The 17,340-nt window shown below is 50.4% G+C and overlaps 2 protein-coding genes across 3 annotated transcripts in view; one reads left to right on the top strand and one right to left on the bottom strand.

Annotated features, from left to right (window-relative positions):
- Positions 1–5,396, top strand: part of TFPI2 (tissue factor pathway inhibitor 2) — a 9,261-nt gene extending 3,865 nt beyond the window's left edge. Inside the window, 3 exon segments of the mRNA XM_069084595.1 lie at positions 1,673–1,852; positions 3,115–3,288; positions 3,949–5,396. Coding sequence (XP_068940696.1) covers positions 1,673–1,852; positions 3,115–3,288; positions 3,949–4,025 — 431 coding nt within the window. The 3' untranslated portion in view covers positions 4,026–5,396.
- The window catches only part of LOC138158300 (guanine nucleotide-binding protein G(I)/G(S)/G(O) subunit gamma-11-like), a 273,389-nt gene that overhangs the window by 37,756 nt on the left and 218,293 nt on the right, over positions 1–17,340 (bottom strand). The gene's annotated exons all lie outside the window — the stretch shown is intronic.

The raw sequence follows: 17,340 nt of genomic DNA, 5'->3' as shown, positions 1-17,340 counted from the left end.
CCCCCCCCCCCCACGCACACACACACCGTCTCCCTACGTCGTCAATATTGCCCCACAACCCGTGATTTTTGTCCCCTCCCTTCTCAGACCTCATTCCTAGATGGCTCATTCATTCATTCAGCCAAGCAGTTATTACGGATCAGCTGCGGGCCCACCCAGGGTACTAGTGGTTGGAGATTTAAAAAAAAAAAAAGCCTCCCGTGGAAGAGTCGGTACCGTCAAGGAGCGTGGGGGAAAGGCCCCAGCAATAAGGGCCGAGGGGGAGGGAGGGCACTGTACTTGTGAAGGGAGACAGTCAAGAGAGCTGCCTGTAGGAGGCGGCCCTGGTGCAGAACGAGGCCGGGCACAGGCCCAGACTCGGAGCAGCCTCGGAGATGAGGTGGGAGCGGCAGAGCTCAGCCCCGCCTCCCGTGGCCCCACCCTAGGGGTGTAAGGGACTGCTGCAAAGGGGCTGCCCCAAATGTGATCAGCTGCAGGTCTCCTGGGGATTTCTTTGCTCTTAGATAAAATCCTTCTGCAATGTGAGTCACAACCAACTCCACTTGACTTGCACTAGCAGCTTCTGTTAACTGTCTGCCGAATTCTCTTAGCCTTGGACCATGATTTTAAAATGCCATTTTTCTGACAAATTGGACATTCTCACCCGTCCCCCAGATGGTGTGGTCCCTGCCGCAAGGGAGGGGTCCTGGGGAAGGGAGCAACAAAGATTGGTTTTCTCTTTGACCAAAAGGCTGCCTCACTGGGCAGAGTCCCCAACTATGTTCCCAAAAGACTAGGCCTTTTAATAGGCAGTGCACAGGGGTGGCCAGGTAGCACAGAGAGTGAGAGCACCGGCTCCAGAGTCAGGATGACCTGGGATCGAATCTGGGCTCAGACACTTAGCACCCACCCACAAACACCTGGCCGTGTAACCTTGAGCAAGTTACTTAACCCCGATTGCTTAAAAAAAAAAAAAAATAGGCAGTGCATAGTGAGTGTGGAGCCCCAGCTGAGACTGGACCAAAGTCTGGCCCCCAAGTGCTTTTGAGATAGTACCTCGGGACTACTTCAGAGAGGGAACCAGGCCACTCTAGGCAAAATCCCTTCACTTCTTGATACAGCCCCCCTCCCCCCCACTAGATGCTCTCTCTCCCCTAAGTTTTCATGACATCTTCCAAGGTTTTCACTGGCTTTCTCCTCTCCCTTCCCCGCCCCGTCCTCCACCTTCTGCCTTCCCTGACTTCCTTCCAGATCCAGATCTAATCCATCTGCTGCAAAATGCCTTCTAACCTGAAATCCATTTCAAACCCTTTCCACACTCCCAATCCTTTCCCTCCAAGACCACCTCCCAGTTATTCTATCTTGTATGTACCCAGCTATTAGCATGTTGTCTCCCCCATTAGAATGTAAGCTCCTTGAAGGTAGGAAATCTTTCTATTCTTTTCTAACATCCTTTTAGCACAGTGCCATGTGCACGTACACATATGTGTAGTCATTGCTTATTCAATGCTTATGGACCGACTGACACTGAGCCTGTTTCCTCATCTGGAAAATGGGTGTAACAAGAGTCTTACAGATTTCTTGTGAGCATCAAGTGAGATGCTCTGTAAGCGCTGTAAACCCTGAAGGGCTAGAGGAATGCACATTGTTGTCCCCACTGTCTAATGATGCTTCAATGTCCTCCTTCCCCCAGGAGTTCCCAAAATCTGCAGGCTGGAAGTCGGTGGAGCAGAGTTGGGAGAGCACCAGCAGCAGTATTTCTTCAATCTCAGCTCCATGGCCTGTGAGAAGATTCCATTCAGTGACCTTCACAGCAATCGCAACCGATTCCCAGATGCTGCCACGTGCAAGGCCTTCTGTGCTCCCGTGAAAAGTAAGGCACTCTCTTACTTGATGGATGCACTTGAAACGCCTCAGGCACAATTCAAATATTGTTGTCCAGGAGATTTCCTTGGGATGACCCCATCCCAGCTGAGCAATAAATGTAGGCCATCCTCACTCATGGATGCCACTATCTGAGAAGATTCAGTAGAATCTCCCTTGCCCTCCTTACTTTGCAGTACAGAAGTACTCCTGTGGAGGGAGATAAAATGGACTTTAAATTTAGCCCTTGCAGAGTAGTTACACTGGGAATTTAGCATCAGGAAGATCATCACAGAGAGGGTGGAAAATCCTGGCCCTCTTCCCTTCAGCAAGGGCAAAAGCCTTGGTGAAATTGGGAGTTCTCTGTTGCATGTCTCCTCGTGGGTGGCTGATAATACTCGTAGATGTCCCTGGTTGCCTGAGCAAAGCCCCGGGGAAGTAGCACTTTCTGTTCTGCCCAAGGCCGTGCCACTAGGAAGTCTTCTGACTCCAGACTGCCAGTGCACCACCCAGCTGTGCATTTAGGGTTAGACAGTGTCAGTTAGGGCAAGGTCCCCATGGTATAGAAGGATAGGTTGAAAGATCTGGGCTTGCTTAGCCTGGAGAAGACTGGAGGGAGGGGGGAGGCACATGAGAGCTGCCTTCAGGTATGTGAAGGGCCAGGAGTTGGAAAGGCTCTTTCCCTGGACCTGGAGTCCAAGGCCTGGGAGTCTGTCCCCCTTCCTCTATAGAAGTCAGCCATTCTATGATCCTCTATATTGTAGAGCTGCAGAGCTTGGGCCAAGGGAAGGAAGGGAAAACTCCCTAGCACTGAGAGATGGGCTGCCTCAGGAAGTAGTGACTCTCCCATCACTGTAAAGCATCCAAGAACGGCTTGTTATCATGTCATGATTCCTGTCCAGATGTGATTGGCCTCTGTTCAGATGGCCTCTGAAACCCCTCCTTCCAGCTAGGAGTTTCTGTGATTTCTTGGCTCCTTCTTGAGCACAGCAACAGCAAATTTTTCAGGGCTGCTGGTGTGGTGCTCACCCCTATTCTCAGTATCAGAGGTGTGGGCAGAGAGGGCTGGACAGGTAAGGCCACCTGCATGGCAAGGTTCCCTTTAATGGACTTTGCCGCTTTCCCCTAGGGTTCTGTCCCTGCACACCGTTCATCCCTGAATAACAGCTTCAGCTACAGTTCAGGGTGACAGATCTCCATCACCAGGCAGGACTTGGATGACTCCACTCTGTTTCAAGACAATTCTAACTCAACTTTCCTTTCTTCCCAAAGCTCCCCACTTCTGCTATAGTCCACTGGATGGGGGGTCTTGTTCAGCAAATGTGACCCGGTACTATTTTAACTGGAAAAGCAAAATCTGCGAGCCCTTTACCTACACCGGCTGCGGCGGCAATGAAAACAACTTTGTCTCTCTGAGGGACTGTGCCCACATCTGTGTAAAGAAAGGTACAGGTTACAGCTGGCGTTTGTCCTACCCTGGGACAGATTCTGTCTTTTGGGCCCCTTCTTGTCCTGGCATTGCCTGGCTCCCCAGGCTGGCTGCAGGGTCCTCGGCACATTTACCAAGTAAAGCCAATGGTTTCAGGCTGTGAGGGCACCTAATTAGGTCAGTCACAAGGCTCCCTCCCCATATTTACTATATAGATCCAGTGTGTGTGTGTGTGTGTGTGTGTGTGTGTGAGTGTGTTGTGTGAGTGAGTGTGTGTGTTGTGTGAGTGTGTGTGTATGTGTGTGTGTGTGTGTGTGTGTGTGTGTGTGTGAGAGAGAGAGAGAGAGAGAGAGAGAGAACTAGAAACACGCAGATGGGGGAGGGTCTTAGATGCACACTCCCAGCCCATTTGGCCCCACTATGCCTGCGTCTGTTTCTTAGGCCACAGAGTGTGTATGATTATAAATGTGAGTCAGGCAGTCAAGAAGTAGGGCTGCATAGGATGGCTTGGGGAGAAGCTTTCAGGATACTTTGAGCTTCCCACCAATCAGCCGAGGGTCATTTCAGCGGTGATGTGTGGACTGGTGCTACACTCTCTAGGATGCTGCAGAAACTCGGGGGCTGAGTCTCACTTCCAGGCTAGGTCATCTCCGGTCTCTGTTCCTTGTTTCTCTCAGCCTTGAAGGGAAAGCTAAGGAAGATGCCCAGACTCAGCTTTGCCAAGAAGATGAGGACATACAAGACGCTTCCGTGATCAGGCCGCTGCCAAGGACCCCCAGGACTGGGACTGCATCAACTCCCTTCCCAGGCACAGACCTTGGAAGGGTTGGCACTCTACAGTGGGAGAGAAGGGATTGCCAGAGCTTCTCTTATTCCTGAGATTCAGAAGATGGTGGTGCATTTTTGTATGTTGTCCTGTGGCCGGCAGCTCTTTGCTAAGAATCTGGGGCTCATTGGTTCACTCCTTGACTAAGCCCCATAGGACATATTAACCAAGGGCCATCCTTCTTCTATTATTATATCCTCTTCTGCTCATTTTGGCGAGGTATGATTGGGGACATTGAGTCACTGGGCTCTCAGAAGCAGATATGGTCTGATGAGGCTCTTCAAGCTTGAGGAGAGTCAGACCTTATGTTTTCGAGAAGTGGATTTCTGAGGGTGGAGAAGAGGAAACCGTAGGCTGAACGAGGCTCCTCAAATCTCTGCAGTGCTGTGAATCTGAAGGCAGAGGTCCTTTGTCTGACCATTGTTAGACCCTGGTGGAGTCCTCTGCCTGACTGAAGCATGGCTGGTGTGTGTGTGGGGGGACCAAGGCCATGACAGCACCTTTGACCCTGGCATCTAAGTCCTCCACCCAGTAACCAGCAGCCTCTGAAGTGCCCAACACCAGGCACAAAGTGCCCACCAGACATGACTGCTTACTCTTGTGAGTAAAAAGGCCAGGGAGTCCCTGCTGTGGTCATGTGAAGCAGCCTTAGGCTCTGCTTCTTCTAAGGAGCACTAAGACTTAGAGAAAACATGAAAAGTTGGGCATTTTAGAGCAAGAACGATGAGAGTGCTTATTTTCCTCCAGTTAGAGAAGCCAGTGTCAGATTTTCCCTTGGAAGACGAGAAGCCAGTTCTGAACACAGGAAGGGGGAGGAGGAGAAATGGCCAAGTGAGTCCTTTTTAGGGCCTGACTGCCTGGGACTTGATGCAGCAGCAGCTCTCTGCCATCCTCCCTGGAATCAGTGCCCCCCCCCATACCAGGAGGCTTTTCCTCGTCAGCCCCTTATTCCAGAAGCCCAGCAGAGCAGGGGTCATGACCAGGGTCCCATCCCCAGAGACGGCCCCCAAGGCCAGGAAGGGAAGGGCACCTGAGAAATGGAAGGGCTTTGATTCCTTCCAGCTCATCCCCTCTAGAATGCTATCAGCACTGTTATCCCAACTCAGTGTTTCCGCGCTTGTCCCGCCTTCTGTTCCCAGCTTTAGGAGTCCCTCCTTTGAGGGGTTAAATTGTCTACACCTTAGTGGTACTGCCTGTGAAAGAAAACTGTGTGTGTTCTTTCTACCAAGCATAACACTTGAATTTAACATGTATCTTCAATATCATCAAGTTCTTAATAAAAAGTTTATTTTAATGAAACTGTTTTCTTCTTTGGTGGATTTTTTTCAGGAATTTGCTGAATCGGCTCCAGACATCCTTCTGGCCATCCCTTCCCCCACTCCCAACTCTCCAGGAGCCAGACAGAATCTCAGGGAAGTCTGGAGCCCATGTGGAGCACCCCCTACCCCTGACAGCCTGGGAGGAAATCAGATTGTGGAAGGAGAAAAGTCAGTGTCACATGTCCTCTCATTCCCTCTGCACCAAACCCCCTGGCCTTGGTTTCTTTAAGGATGTGTGCCGTGTCCCCCATCTTTGGCTCAATCTAATCCATAGAAGTCCAACCTCTCTGATTTCTGTTCACTATTCTCTTTGATGATGAAGGGCACTGGCCATTCTCAAAACCACCAAAGTGGTGGAAAGGGGCAGACTGAGCTGGCCAGTGTCAAGTAAGGACTGACCCCTTCTTTATGTTCAGAACCCTGAAGAATCATACCTCCAGACTGGAGAGGTTTCACTTTCAAACCATTCCCTGCTTATGTCACCCAGAGTAAGAAGAAAGTCTGTTCAACTCCAAAGTGCCTTGGGGACAGGGAGGGTAGAGTGGAGGAGGGGACCAGGATTAGGAGAGTAACCAGGGGTTGATATGACCAGAGGAAGAGTCATGTTCTCCCCCTTCTCTTGGTTGAGCTTACCACCTTAACTTTAATTTTTGTTCACGTCTGTATTTTGGGGCTAAAGACTCCTTTCAGAAGGATGCTTTCCCAGTCTCCTCTGGTGGATGGAGGCTCTCTGAAGCCTTGGACTTCACTGGAGGGGGAGGAGGGAGTCGGGGCAAAATGCCTGATTTTAGCAGGCAGGGGGGTGGGACTATAAAATCCTCTCCACCCACCCCACAGAGCCCACAAAAGGCCCTTCCCAGGGCTGTCACAAAGCAAACATTATGTTCCAAAGTCTCGTTGGCTTATTTTTGGAATTTTCTTTTTGTTATGAGCAACAGACATAATTATCAAAAGAAACAAAAGAGAATGGCGTAAGAAGTCGTGACTTAACAAACACTTGCTTTTAAAGGTATCTGTAGTGACAAAAGGGCTCCTTTGTGTACCCTTCTGAACTGAAGACCTCAAGAGCTGGAAGCTGCCTGAGAGGCCATAGGAGAGGAAACTGAGGGCCAGGGAGGACCAAAGATTTGCCCAGGGTCACTCAGGGACTCTGCGAACCAAGGGAATCACCATGGCCAGGCTGAGCCCATTCCCATGTCTGTAGGCACTTCACTGGAACCAGTGATTTTCACTGTCCAGGGTACTTCAGCAAACACTCACCCTTTGGCCCTCACTGCAGCTAGGCCTTAGACTGAATGTTGGAGACAAGAAGACACAAATGAATGAACTTTCCTCTCAAGGCTCTTCTGTCCTCCCAGGCTATAGATAGTGAGAATTCAGACCACTGCATACAAGGCTACCGGTGTATATGTGTGGTGTGTGTATGAGTGTGTGTGTGTGTGTGTGTGTGTGGTGTGTGAGTGTGTCTATGGTGTGTGTGGTGTGGTGTGCATGGTGTGGTGTGTGTCTGTGTATTTGTGTGTGGTGTGTGCACATGTGGTGTGTGGTGTGGTATGTGTCTGTATGGTGTGTGTGTATTTGTGTGGTGTGGTGTGTGAGTGTGTGTGTGGTGTGGTGTGTGTGCCTGGTGTGGTGTGTCTGTGTCTGTGTCTGTGTATCTGTGTGTGGTGTGTGGTATGTGTGTGGTGTGTGTCTGTGGTGTGTGTGTGTATTTGTGGTGTGTGTGTGTATTTGTGGTGTGTGTGTGTGTGTGTGTGTGTGTGTGTGCATGTGCACAAGGGAGGCTCCATGGGGGAGGTGGCCCCTGAGCTGAGCCTGGGAGAAGGAGGGAGTTGGAGAGTACAAATGAGAAGAGAAGACAAGCCCGGGCTCTGCAGATGGATGGAAGGAACAAGATGGGTGGACCAGTGAGTCTGGAAAACAGCAATGGCTGGGCTGAGATGCAGCAGGACAGGCAGGTCACCCATCCCAGGAGGGGAGTGGGCAAATGTAACCTGAAGACCTGGGCTAGATCACTCATGAGAGTCATGACTCAGCCTGCCTCCGTTGCCTTGTCCAGGAAAGACAGAATCAAGAGATGTCATTTCATCTCAGACTCTGAATGTCCTCAAGTCACCATTCATTCATTCATTCAGCAGTCCCACAGACTTTCATGGAAAAGAGGAGATCCTCAGTAACCCTTTGGCTGCAACAGGCTGCTGCACTTTGGGGATATTTCCATAACCTTGTGAGGGTGACCAAATCCTCTCTATGCTCAGTCTTATTGGATCCCATAAAGGAGGTCTTTTAAGTTCCTTCACTCCACTTCACAAATGAGGTGAGATTCTAACCCTGGGCTCTCCTGACCTCAGGTCCAGCAGTACACCCACTATCCCATCCTCCTTCCTTTCCTTGGATTCATGGAGCTTGTTCTAGTAAAGAAGGGAGAGCCTTGCATGCCCAATGTATGTGTGTGTGCGTGCATACACACACACACACACACAAAAATGACTCAAGTTAGGGTGCCCAAGCATCAGGAGAGAGGCATGGAGAGCAATCTCACTGGAGAGTGGGTAGTTCTATCACCTCCGACTGGGAGGTCAGAAACATTTTTGGAAGGGCCACAGGAGCAGAGCCCCTGAAAGGAGGGCAGGGATTGGTCAGGTTGCAAGGAGGAAGAAGGTGCTCCAAGTAGAGGAAACAATGCAAGTCAGCACAGTGGGTGAAGAGTGCTGGGCCCTGGCCAGCTGAGGTATGAAATGCACAAAGGAACAGAAGGAGTTTGAGCTAGAAGGGTGGTGACCACTGCTCAGCCCAGGATGAGACAATGGGAGCCTCTGGATGTAATGACCCACTGCTCAGAGCAGGCTTTATCAACTCAACTGAAGGGGATTCCAGGAAAGAAGATTTCAAGGCCTGTTCTGCAGAGACCTCTCAAGGTGCCCAGGGGCACACTGAGCAGTCCCCAGTGGTCTCAATTTCAGAGATGCAACCACACCACCACAGACCTAGCTGTCCTGGGGGGCTAACATCCAGGGAACAGACAGGTACCAAGGAGAAACACAACACAGCTTCCTTGTCTACACTCCAGCATATCAGGAAAGGTGCCCAGGAGAAGCTCCAAGGAGCCCCAAGTAACGCAGTGGTGGCCTAATGCCCCGTCCCTCCAGCTGTCACCGAGGTTGCAGCCAAGGTTCTTTGTAAGGAACAGACTCTCAGAAGTACAAAACCATAGGTGTGCAGATATAAATTGGAAGGAGCCTCCCTCAAGAGGCCTTCTAGTCTAACTCCTACTTTTTTTATAGAGGAGGAGACAAAGGCCCAGAGCTAAGGTCACAAAGGCAGCAAATGTTAGATGCAGCATCCAAACCCAGGCCTCCCAGGACAGTCAGGGCCTGTTATCTCCAAGGGCCCACAAGAGTGATCAGTCTACCAGCAAAGGTCCATGCTATGCTGTTCCTTTCATTGCCATGATAAAGGATTCCTCCACATATCCACAGCTGCAAGGCAATGTGATGTGGAAGCAATCACTTCTCTCCGCTATAGTAACAACCCATTGCTGTCTCTGGCCATGGTGCTGACACAATCTCAGTGAGAGGCTACAGGGACCCAATCTAGGTGTGTTGGCAGTGGAAATGGAGGTAACCTAGGAGATGCTTGAGACAGTGTGTATGACAAATACATAGACTGGAAATGGAGTGCAAGGGGCTAGGAAGGGGGAGGAGTAAAAAGTGAGTCACATGGATCACAGGGAGAAGAATGGTACCACCAGCAATGATAACCATGATGATGATGACAAGGAAACAGTGGAGAAAATGACAGATGTGTGCCACCTGTTCTCTTGAGCTGAATTGGTGGAGACATGGGGGTAGGTGGAACGACATTACAGGGAACGCTTCCTTCAGAAGAATGTCATGAAGGCAAAATTCCAGTTAAATAAGTCCTTTACAAAAATCTGGAAACGTGTCAGCTTTAGACTCACTGCACAATGCCACTCCAAGACTTGGGGGCTTTTCACCCAGGAGGCTGGGCCCCCTGTGTCTGTAATGGGCCCCAGGAACATGGGATAAGTGGGGGCAGAGGAAGTAAGGCCCATCAATGCTGCACCACTAATCCCCTGGGGCCTCCACACAGACCTGAAGCATTACACTGCCCTTGGGCAACTAGCTGCTCATCCCCAATTCAATCCAATAAACATTTATTAAATGTCTACTATGTGCCAGGCACTGCGCTCAGTGATGGGGACACAACTAAGTGAAGGAAGTCCCCCACCCTCAAAGAGCTGACAATCAAAAGGAGGCAACACACAAAAGAAGCAGGAAGGGAAGGGGAGCCTTGGGATATACCAGCAGGACCTTGATCCATGGAGTTGAAACCAGGCAGAGCAGAAGGGATCAAGGGAAGGGAGAAGCCTACAGTGAAAGCGCTCAGACTCTGCCCTTCCTATATTCTCAGTTCCATTAGAAACTCAGAAGACTGGGCACACACTGGGGATCTGCTGGTGCTACCCTGGGTCTTCTCTAAAATCTGAATATCAAAGGAGGCTAGAGCAACAGACTACTCTCTACTCTCCTAATTAGACGGGGGCGGGGGGGGGGGATTTACCTCTCAGAGGATTTGGCTGCATGTTTTAGTGGGGCTTGGCACCAAATATCACCAGCATCATGACATTTGCAATATATCACCAACATTACTGTCAAACGAACCTTATTGGGGCGACTCAGTGCAAGGGTTGGGGTGAAGGGAGCATTTTTGTGAAGCACCTGATTGTCCCGATGACTTTTATATCTGTGTAACCTGCACTCTGGGCTTAACCAGACTAAGCCCAGTCTTGAAAGCAGCCCTCCTCCTCTCCTACCCCAAGTCGATCACTCTCTGTTTGGCTTGTATTGTACCTCTGGGAATCTCAGAACACATTTCACATCTAGCTCTCCACAAATGTGTTCCCAAGACCCCAGACAAGCACTCAAGGCAACTTCATATATCAGGTATAGGACAGCCTTCATTACACTCCACAGAAATGCAAATAATGCATAAAGGATTCAAGTAGTCCATAAAAAGTAGATGTAAGTATTCTCTTTTGCTGGCTTCTATTTTTTTGTGAAGAAGCTAGAACCTTTCTAATCATAGCACTACTTTGTGAATTGAATTCATCTGGGGAATGTAATGCCCTTCAGTCTGCTAGCAGGGTAACCCCTTCATATTCTGATGACTACTATTTTTACTCAAGAAAAACACAGACTAGATCTTTATGATACTACCATAGGGTTTGGACTCCTCTAGAGGGTAATACCCTTGAGATCACTAAACAGGAAACTTTCTATGAACCCCACTTTCACCTCCAGGAACCCATACAGTCATCTAACCTTAGGGTATCTTTGAAAGAGCCAAGGCTCCTCCAAGATTGAAAATAGAGTGTATAGAGAGGCATCCCCCTTCCATCAGATGGCACCATATAAAATAATTCATAATAATAGCAGAGGGCAAAGTATAGGCCTTTTGATTCCCCCTTGAAAGGGAGCACAGTGAATTAAGAAGTGGTAAATATGTTGGGAGAAAATAAAGATCAGAAAGAGGGCTCAGGAGATAAGGACAGAAGGCTGCAATCAGAGAAGGAAGGATACTTCAAGGCTTAAAACTTTAGAATCGGACATGCTCTGAGGGGGTTGATGAGGTCCAAGCAGTTTGCAGAGTCCCTGAGAGTGGTAGAGGTGGGTGAAGATGAGAGTCCCTGGAGGAGAAGTGGAGAACCCATGAAAGAAGTCATAAACAGGCATGTTGGTGTCCTAGGGAGGAAGTCAGGGGAAGGGACAGAGAGCAGATGCTGAGGCCATCAAGGATAGGAAGGAGGGGAATGTGTCCTGAAAGTCAGTGCTGAACAACTCTGGGGATGGGAAGAGGATGGTCCAGGGGAAAACCCAGATTTCTAAAGAAAACAAGTTGTTGAGAAATGGTACAAAGAAGTCAATACAGCAGCTCCACCTGGTGATTCAGAATGAGGAGGAGTCTAAGGAAGAATCTGTCCCCTGTGCAGATATTCAGGGAAATGGTGTCATGGGGGAGTGGATACTAGGTTCTCTAGAAGATGAGGAGATGGGTGAGGCCTGGGGAAAAGGAGGTTATTGTCTCATGACAGACCACAATGGAAGGAAGAGGCCTGAAGAGAAGGCAGGGATGGAGGCCTTGGATGGAGACTGGGGATCACAGGGATGGAAGAGTTGGGATGCTTGGAGGTAGAATTGAGGGACATATGAGGTGTGCATGAATATGTGTGTGTCTATGAGTATATAAGGGTAGAATGATGTGAGGAGCCCCATAATCAGAGAATCTTTGAAGAGTTTGTCTATAAAACTCAATGGCCATTTCTTAAGGGCCTGCTGTGTACAGGACACCATGCAGAGCACTGGGAAGCAGAGACAGAAGTGGAGCATTTGCCTTGAGGTGCCTCTGCTCTACTTGGAAGCAATGGCAGACCCATCTACAAGTGGCAGAGACAAAGTCAATAGATGGTAATTTTCAGAGGGTCCGTACTGAAAGCCGGGAGAATTGAGAAGGGGCCCTTGTAGGAGAAAGTCCTTGAGTCGAGCCTTGAAAGAGCCACTGTTTTGAAGAGGAAGAGGTCAACTGATGGGGAGAGGATTCAGGGCATGAGATGGAATGGTGGGCATAGGCCAGGGTGAATGGCCAGAACATTATGTGTGGTGGGGGAGTGAGGGGCACAGCTCAGTGAGATGTGGCAGAACCAGAGTGTGGGAGGATTTAAACGCCAGCCAAGAGTCTGTATTTTATCTTGGAGTCAATAGGAAGTCAGTGAAAATTCTTGAGCAGGGCTAGGCTTAGTGACATTCTCTAAGTAAACAGAACTTCAGGTAGCCAGAGGGTAATGGAGAGTTCTCACAATGGCCATTTGCCCCAATGCCCCTTCCAGAGCCCCTGCCCACCAGCTTCCCAAGGAAGAAAAGACAAGATGCCAAGCAAGGAGAGATTTTTATCCAAAGCCTGGAAACCACCCCAAGTTTTACAAAAGGAAACAAGAGATTTCATATAAACACAAACCCAGTCAGACCTTGGGCAGGCAAACTGCAGTATCACACATGACTAGCAGGTCTTGTCAGCCTCCCATGAATCGATGTTTTCAGAAGATTTGGGCTCAATCTCAGCTCTGCTAAGGATGAGCTGAGTGACTGTTAACAGTCCAGCCTCTCTCTCTGGACCCCCACTCTTGGTTTCCTCCTCTGTGTGTGGAGGGCTTAGATTAGGTGGTCTTCAACCTCTCTTCCGGCTCTCATGTCCCCCAGTTCCTTTCTCCACCATCAGGTGATTGATTTAAGGTCACCATTTGTCTGGGATGCTTTAGTGAGGACATCAACTGGGTCTCTGGATGGATCCCCTTTGGGCCTCAGCTCTGTTCTTTGTCTTTAGAGGCCAGCCCACATCCAGACAAGAGCGGCTCCTTCATTTGTCTGGGGATCTGTATGGAAAGAACCTTGGTTCATGGCTTCCTGCCAGAAGGAAAGGCCTCCCTGGGGGATAGGGTGGGGGAGGTGTCAGCATCTCTCCTGATGGAGCCTGGGCCAGACCAGAGTGTGGTCCAGAGAAGGCAGACATCTGGTGATTCAGTGTGGGGTCAGAGAGAATGGGAAGTGACTTTCCTTGCCCCATCCTGGGGTTGTCGTAAGGGTATGGAGTCACTTATTTACAGTTCCTCTGAAGTGAAGGGCCAGCTCCTTGGAGTTCAGACCATACTCAGGGTCAGTGAAAGCAAAGGATAGTCTCTCAATGACCATCTGGTCAGCTCTCCCCTACCCAACTCATCGCCTAGGTGCAGTATCGGCCACCGACATAGGGAGTGACCATGCACCTCTTGCCCCTGTGCTAGCTATAGGTCATAGCCTGGAGCCTGATACTGTCAATAAACATTTATGAAGTACCTACTGTGTGCGAGGCCCTGTGTCCTGCAGAACCTTTTAACAGCAACAGTGATCTGTGGTGACCCCCCTCCCCTCAGCAACTACCTTGGCAACACATCTGCTCTTCTGCTGGACCAGGTAAGGAAGGGGCTCAGTATGCCCAGCATGCCAGCCAGAGGCAGGGCAGGAACATCAGAGGCTGCCAAAAAAAAACCCAAGTTTTATGGGAGAATGTTGAGTCAGACATCAACAGTAACCTCATCAATCATACCCTTATCTGTCCTGCCCACCTGGCAACGATTTCCTGGCCTAAATCTCCTACAATCTATTTCCCTATTCCAAAGATATCATGGCTGTGCCCAGGATCTTTTAGCTCTCCCTTGCATGGATGTGATTCAGACCCCAGTCCACTCCCAAGGTGAGGGCTACCTTGCCCCATCACACGCTTGTTTAATTCCTGATCTGGGACCCTTTGGCCCTGGTGTCTGCTCAGGGGCTCAGGGCTGGGGCTAGACTTTGACCAAATCTCTGGGGAGAGATTTGCCCGGGGTATTTGCCACTTAGAGGGAAATGTGCTCCTGAGAAGGTAGCACACAGAGCTGGTGACCTGGGCTTGAAAGGTCCTGTTGGGTGGACAGAGGATCTTCCATAGAACTTAGTTCTAGAGCTGGAAGGGTCTTCAGAGGCAACCAAGTCTACCCTCTTTATTTTATAGATGAGAAAACTGAGGTCCAAGGAACACAATGACTTGCCCAAAGCATAGAGTATAAGTAGCAGAGCCAGGATTTTAACTCAGGTCCTCTGACTCCTGTCCAAGCTCAGCTCTCCTTCCATGGCCCCAGTGTCCTCAGCTGTATGTGGGGGGGCTCCCTAGGACACATCATTCCCGTGCCCACCCCACCCCCATCCCAGATAACTGTCTAGCCTCAGGCACCTGCAGTCAGGCTTCACAGGTATCAGGGCCACACACACTGGATAGGGTGGGCAGGAGGGATGATGGAGATGTATATGTATGGCAAGAGCTGATTGTCTCCTCCTCCAGGAGCCCTACCCTGCTCTCCCAGAAGTCAGGGAGGCCCCTCACAAAGGATCGTGTTTTTGTTTTGTATCTGTCTGTATGACCATATTGCCAATCCCCTGTAGACTGTGAACTGCAGAAGGCAGAGAGTGGTTGCTTTCTTGTCCCCAAGGCTTGGCCAAGTGAAGGGGACTAGTAAATGCTTGGTGGTGGGTGGAGTGAGGAATGGATGGGCCACACTGGAGAGAAAAGTTGGTTTAGTGGAGCCTTCTTCTGCACACACAGAAATGCCCCCCTGGCCTGGCTTCTTGCTGTTGAGTCATTTTCAATCGTGTCTGACTGTGACCCCATTTGGGGTTTTCTTGGCAAAGACACTGTACTGTTGGCCATTCCCTTCTCCAGCACATTTTACAGATGAGAAAACTGAGGCAAACAGGGTGCAGTGACTTGCCCAGTTATTACGTGTCTGAGGTTGGATTTGAACTCAGGAAAATGTCTTCCTGACTCCAGGTCCGCTCTATGCACTCTGGCGCCCCCTAGGGCCCATCTAGTGCACCACCCTAGCTGTCTTGGCTTGACTCTGACCATAGTGGGGATCCCAGTCCTGGGTCTCCAACTAGAAACGGGGGGGAGTGGTTGAGGCCAAATATGACCAGAGGTGTAGGCAGATGCTTGCTGAGTGTGTGGCCTCTCAAAGCTGTCTGGGCTGGCTGACCACTCCCACCTGCAGGAAGGCTCAGCCATGAGGGTCGCTGGGCTTGTAAAACAGTCATTAGCCCCCGGAATCTAGCAAGCCTCAGCCCTTCATTTACCGCCCAGTTCATGGCTCGGACTCATCCATAAGGGGGTGCTGCTAATGAGCAGAAGCATACAGTGCACACACACACACACACACACACACACACACACACACTCTGCTTTGTTCCTTCATTTTGTACTGATTAACAATTCTGCATTTGCCCATCAGCACACTGAACCCCATCATCAGAGCCTGAAGGAAGTCGGTCCCCCAAAGCTCCATCCTGCTGGGACTCCGAGTCTTTGGGCAAGAGAGCAGCACTCCCCCCCTCCCACCCATGGTGCTGCCTTGATTGCTCGGTGGGGTGCTAGGGCCGGGGGCCATCTCACTTAGTCAGATCAGTCCGACTTTCAGCGCTCAGCAGTGAGACTGGAATCATGCCCAAGCCTGGTCCTCCCACCGGGTGCAAACACCAACTGACTCTCCATTTTCCTGAGAAATGGCCCCAGCTGCCAAAGGAAGGTGTGCATCAACTGGTTCCCTTTCACCTGCTCCTTAGCACTCCTAGAAGCTGAGGGTGAGTCTTGCTGATTCAAGCTCCCATGGGGACTGGCCATTCCTCCCCCTTTCTCATGCTGTTTCTCTTCATCACCACATTGGTTGTTGCAGGGCTAACACCCACTCAGTGGAAGGTGGGGGGGAATGTGAACATGTGGCATTCCTGACTGGGAGCAGGGTCTTCGTGGCATCATCCAGATCCCCCCAGTCAGGACCAGCTGGGGCCTCTGACCTCCACATCAAAGAGCCATCTCTCTGAATGAGCACACCCCAGGTGGGTGGCTCTGAGGGAAGCAGGGTCCACGATCCTAGGGAGAGCAGTGAGTGAGGCTCCTTGAGACAGACTGGGCATTGGGACTATGACTAGAAGTGACATCAGAGGGGATCTTACACAATGGGCCCATGAGTCCACTCAGAACCAGAGTAGTGGCTGAGGAGGCCAGTCTGATGTTAGAATGGCCCAAGTAAGACTGGACCCTGCCTCCTGCCTACTCCTCCATCAGTGGTCTGGGCCCTTGGGCCCTTGGTTACCCCCTCTGGCCTCCCTGGCTTTAGCAGAGGTCAGTGACAAGTCTCAGTTATCAGAAGGACCATTTATGATTGCCCACAGTGGTTAGGTGCACAGAACACACGTGGGATGTAGCCCTGGGCCTTAGGTCCATGTAGAGTGCTGTCCGAGGACAGCACCAAGGCATGACTCAAGAGCTGCCATCCTTCATTATGGACAGAGCTGAGCTGCACAGACTACACATCAGCCTTGGGACTGGGGAGAGTCCTGAGTGCTGCCTGGGACCCATGACAGGTTCAGCTCAGGCACTATGTGGCCTGAGGGTCTAGAGATGGATCTTATAAAATCATGTTTCATAAAAGGCATAATTGGAGACAGATGGAGGAAAGAGAAAAGTGAAATATGAGCATGGAGGGATGTATTCCAGCCATGATACCCCAGCAGAAAAGCCACATGAAGCAGGATTTGGATTCTATCCTGTGGGGGTGGAGGGGTGAGACCATTGGCATGGGGTCAGGGGCTGAGGGAAAGCCAAAAACAGAGTGTAGGGCAAGGCCGGTCATAAGGAGGGCAGGGGAACGGGGACTCCTGGGGAAGGAGGGGGGAAGAAGTGACCAGGTTCATGTGTTTGGACATGTTGTACATGAGGACCTGGTGAATCACAAATTTTGAGGACACTAGTTGCTTCTCATGGTCTTAGAGTCTGCTCCCCAGTCTCCACACAGGGAGATCCCCAGCAGAAGCACAAAATGGCAGTCAGAACCAACCTTCACCTCTCCCTGCCATAGTGTGCTGTGCTCTGGCAGCCAGGATGAAAGGGTCAGAGTGGCAACGCTGTGGGCATGGAAGAACCCAGAGCATCCAGGACAAGGCTCCAGGAGGAGCATCCAGGCTGGCGTCTATGGCTTCCCTCTCCCCATGAAGGGCTTGGTCTAAATGATTCCCAAGGAGCTTCTGGCCTCAGGGCAGTCTGTAAAGATGAACTCAGATAACTCTGGGAAAATGGTTTATTTCATTTTACCACACAGTGCCTTCTCAAGGAAGTAGTGTTCTGGAAAAAGGTCCATGGAAAGGTGGGGAAGCCCAGTGGTGTCCTGGAAGGTCCCTGAATGTGCGTGGGTCCTGATGACTTGGGTCTCAGGCCCATCTCTGATGCCTGTGGGAACAAGATACATGCATCTTCACTCTGGGCCTTATTTTCTTCATCTGTTA

The sequence above is a fragment of the Petaurus breviceps genome, unplaced genomic scaffold (genome assembly GCF_028583685.1).
Source record: "Petaurus breviceps papuanus isolate PSGF00001 unplaced genomic scaffold, PetGlider_PUasm1.0 174, whole genome shotgun sequence".
In the NCBI taxonomy this organism is placed as follows: Eukaryota; Metazoa; Chordata; class Mammalia; order Diprotodontia; family Petauridae; genus Petaurus; species Petaurus breviceps.
The sequence above is the reverse complement of the archived record's forward strand: the minus strand, read 5'-3'. Positions and strand labels throughout refer to the sequence as shown.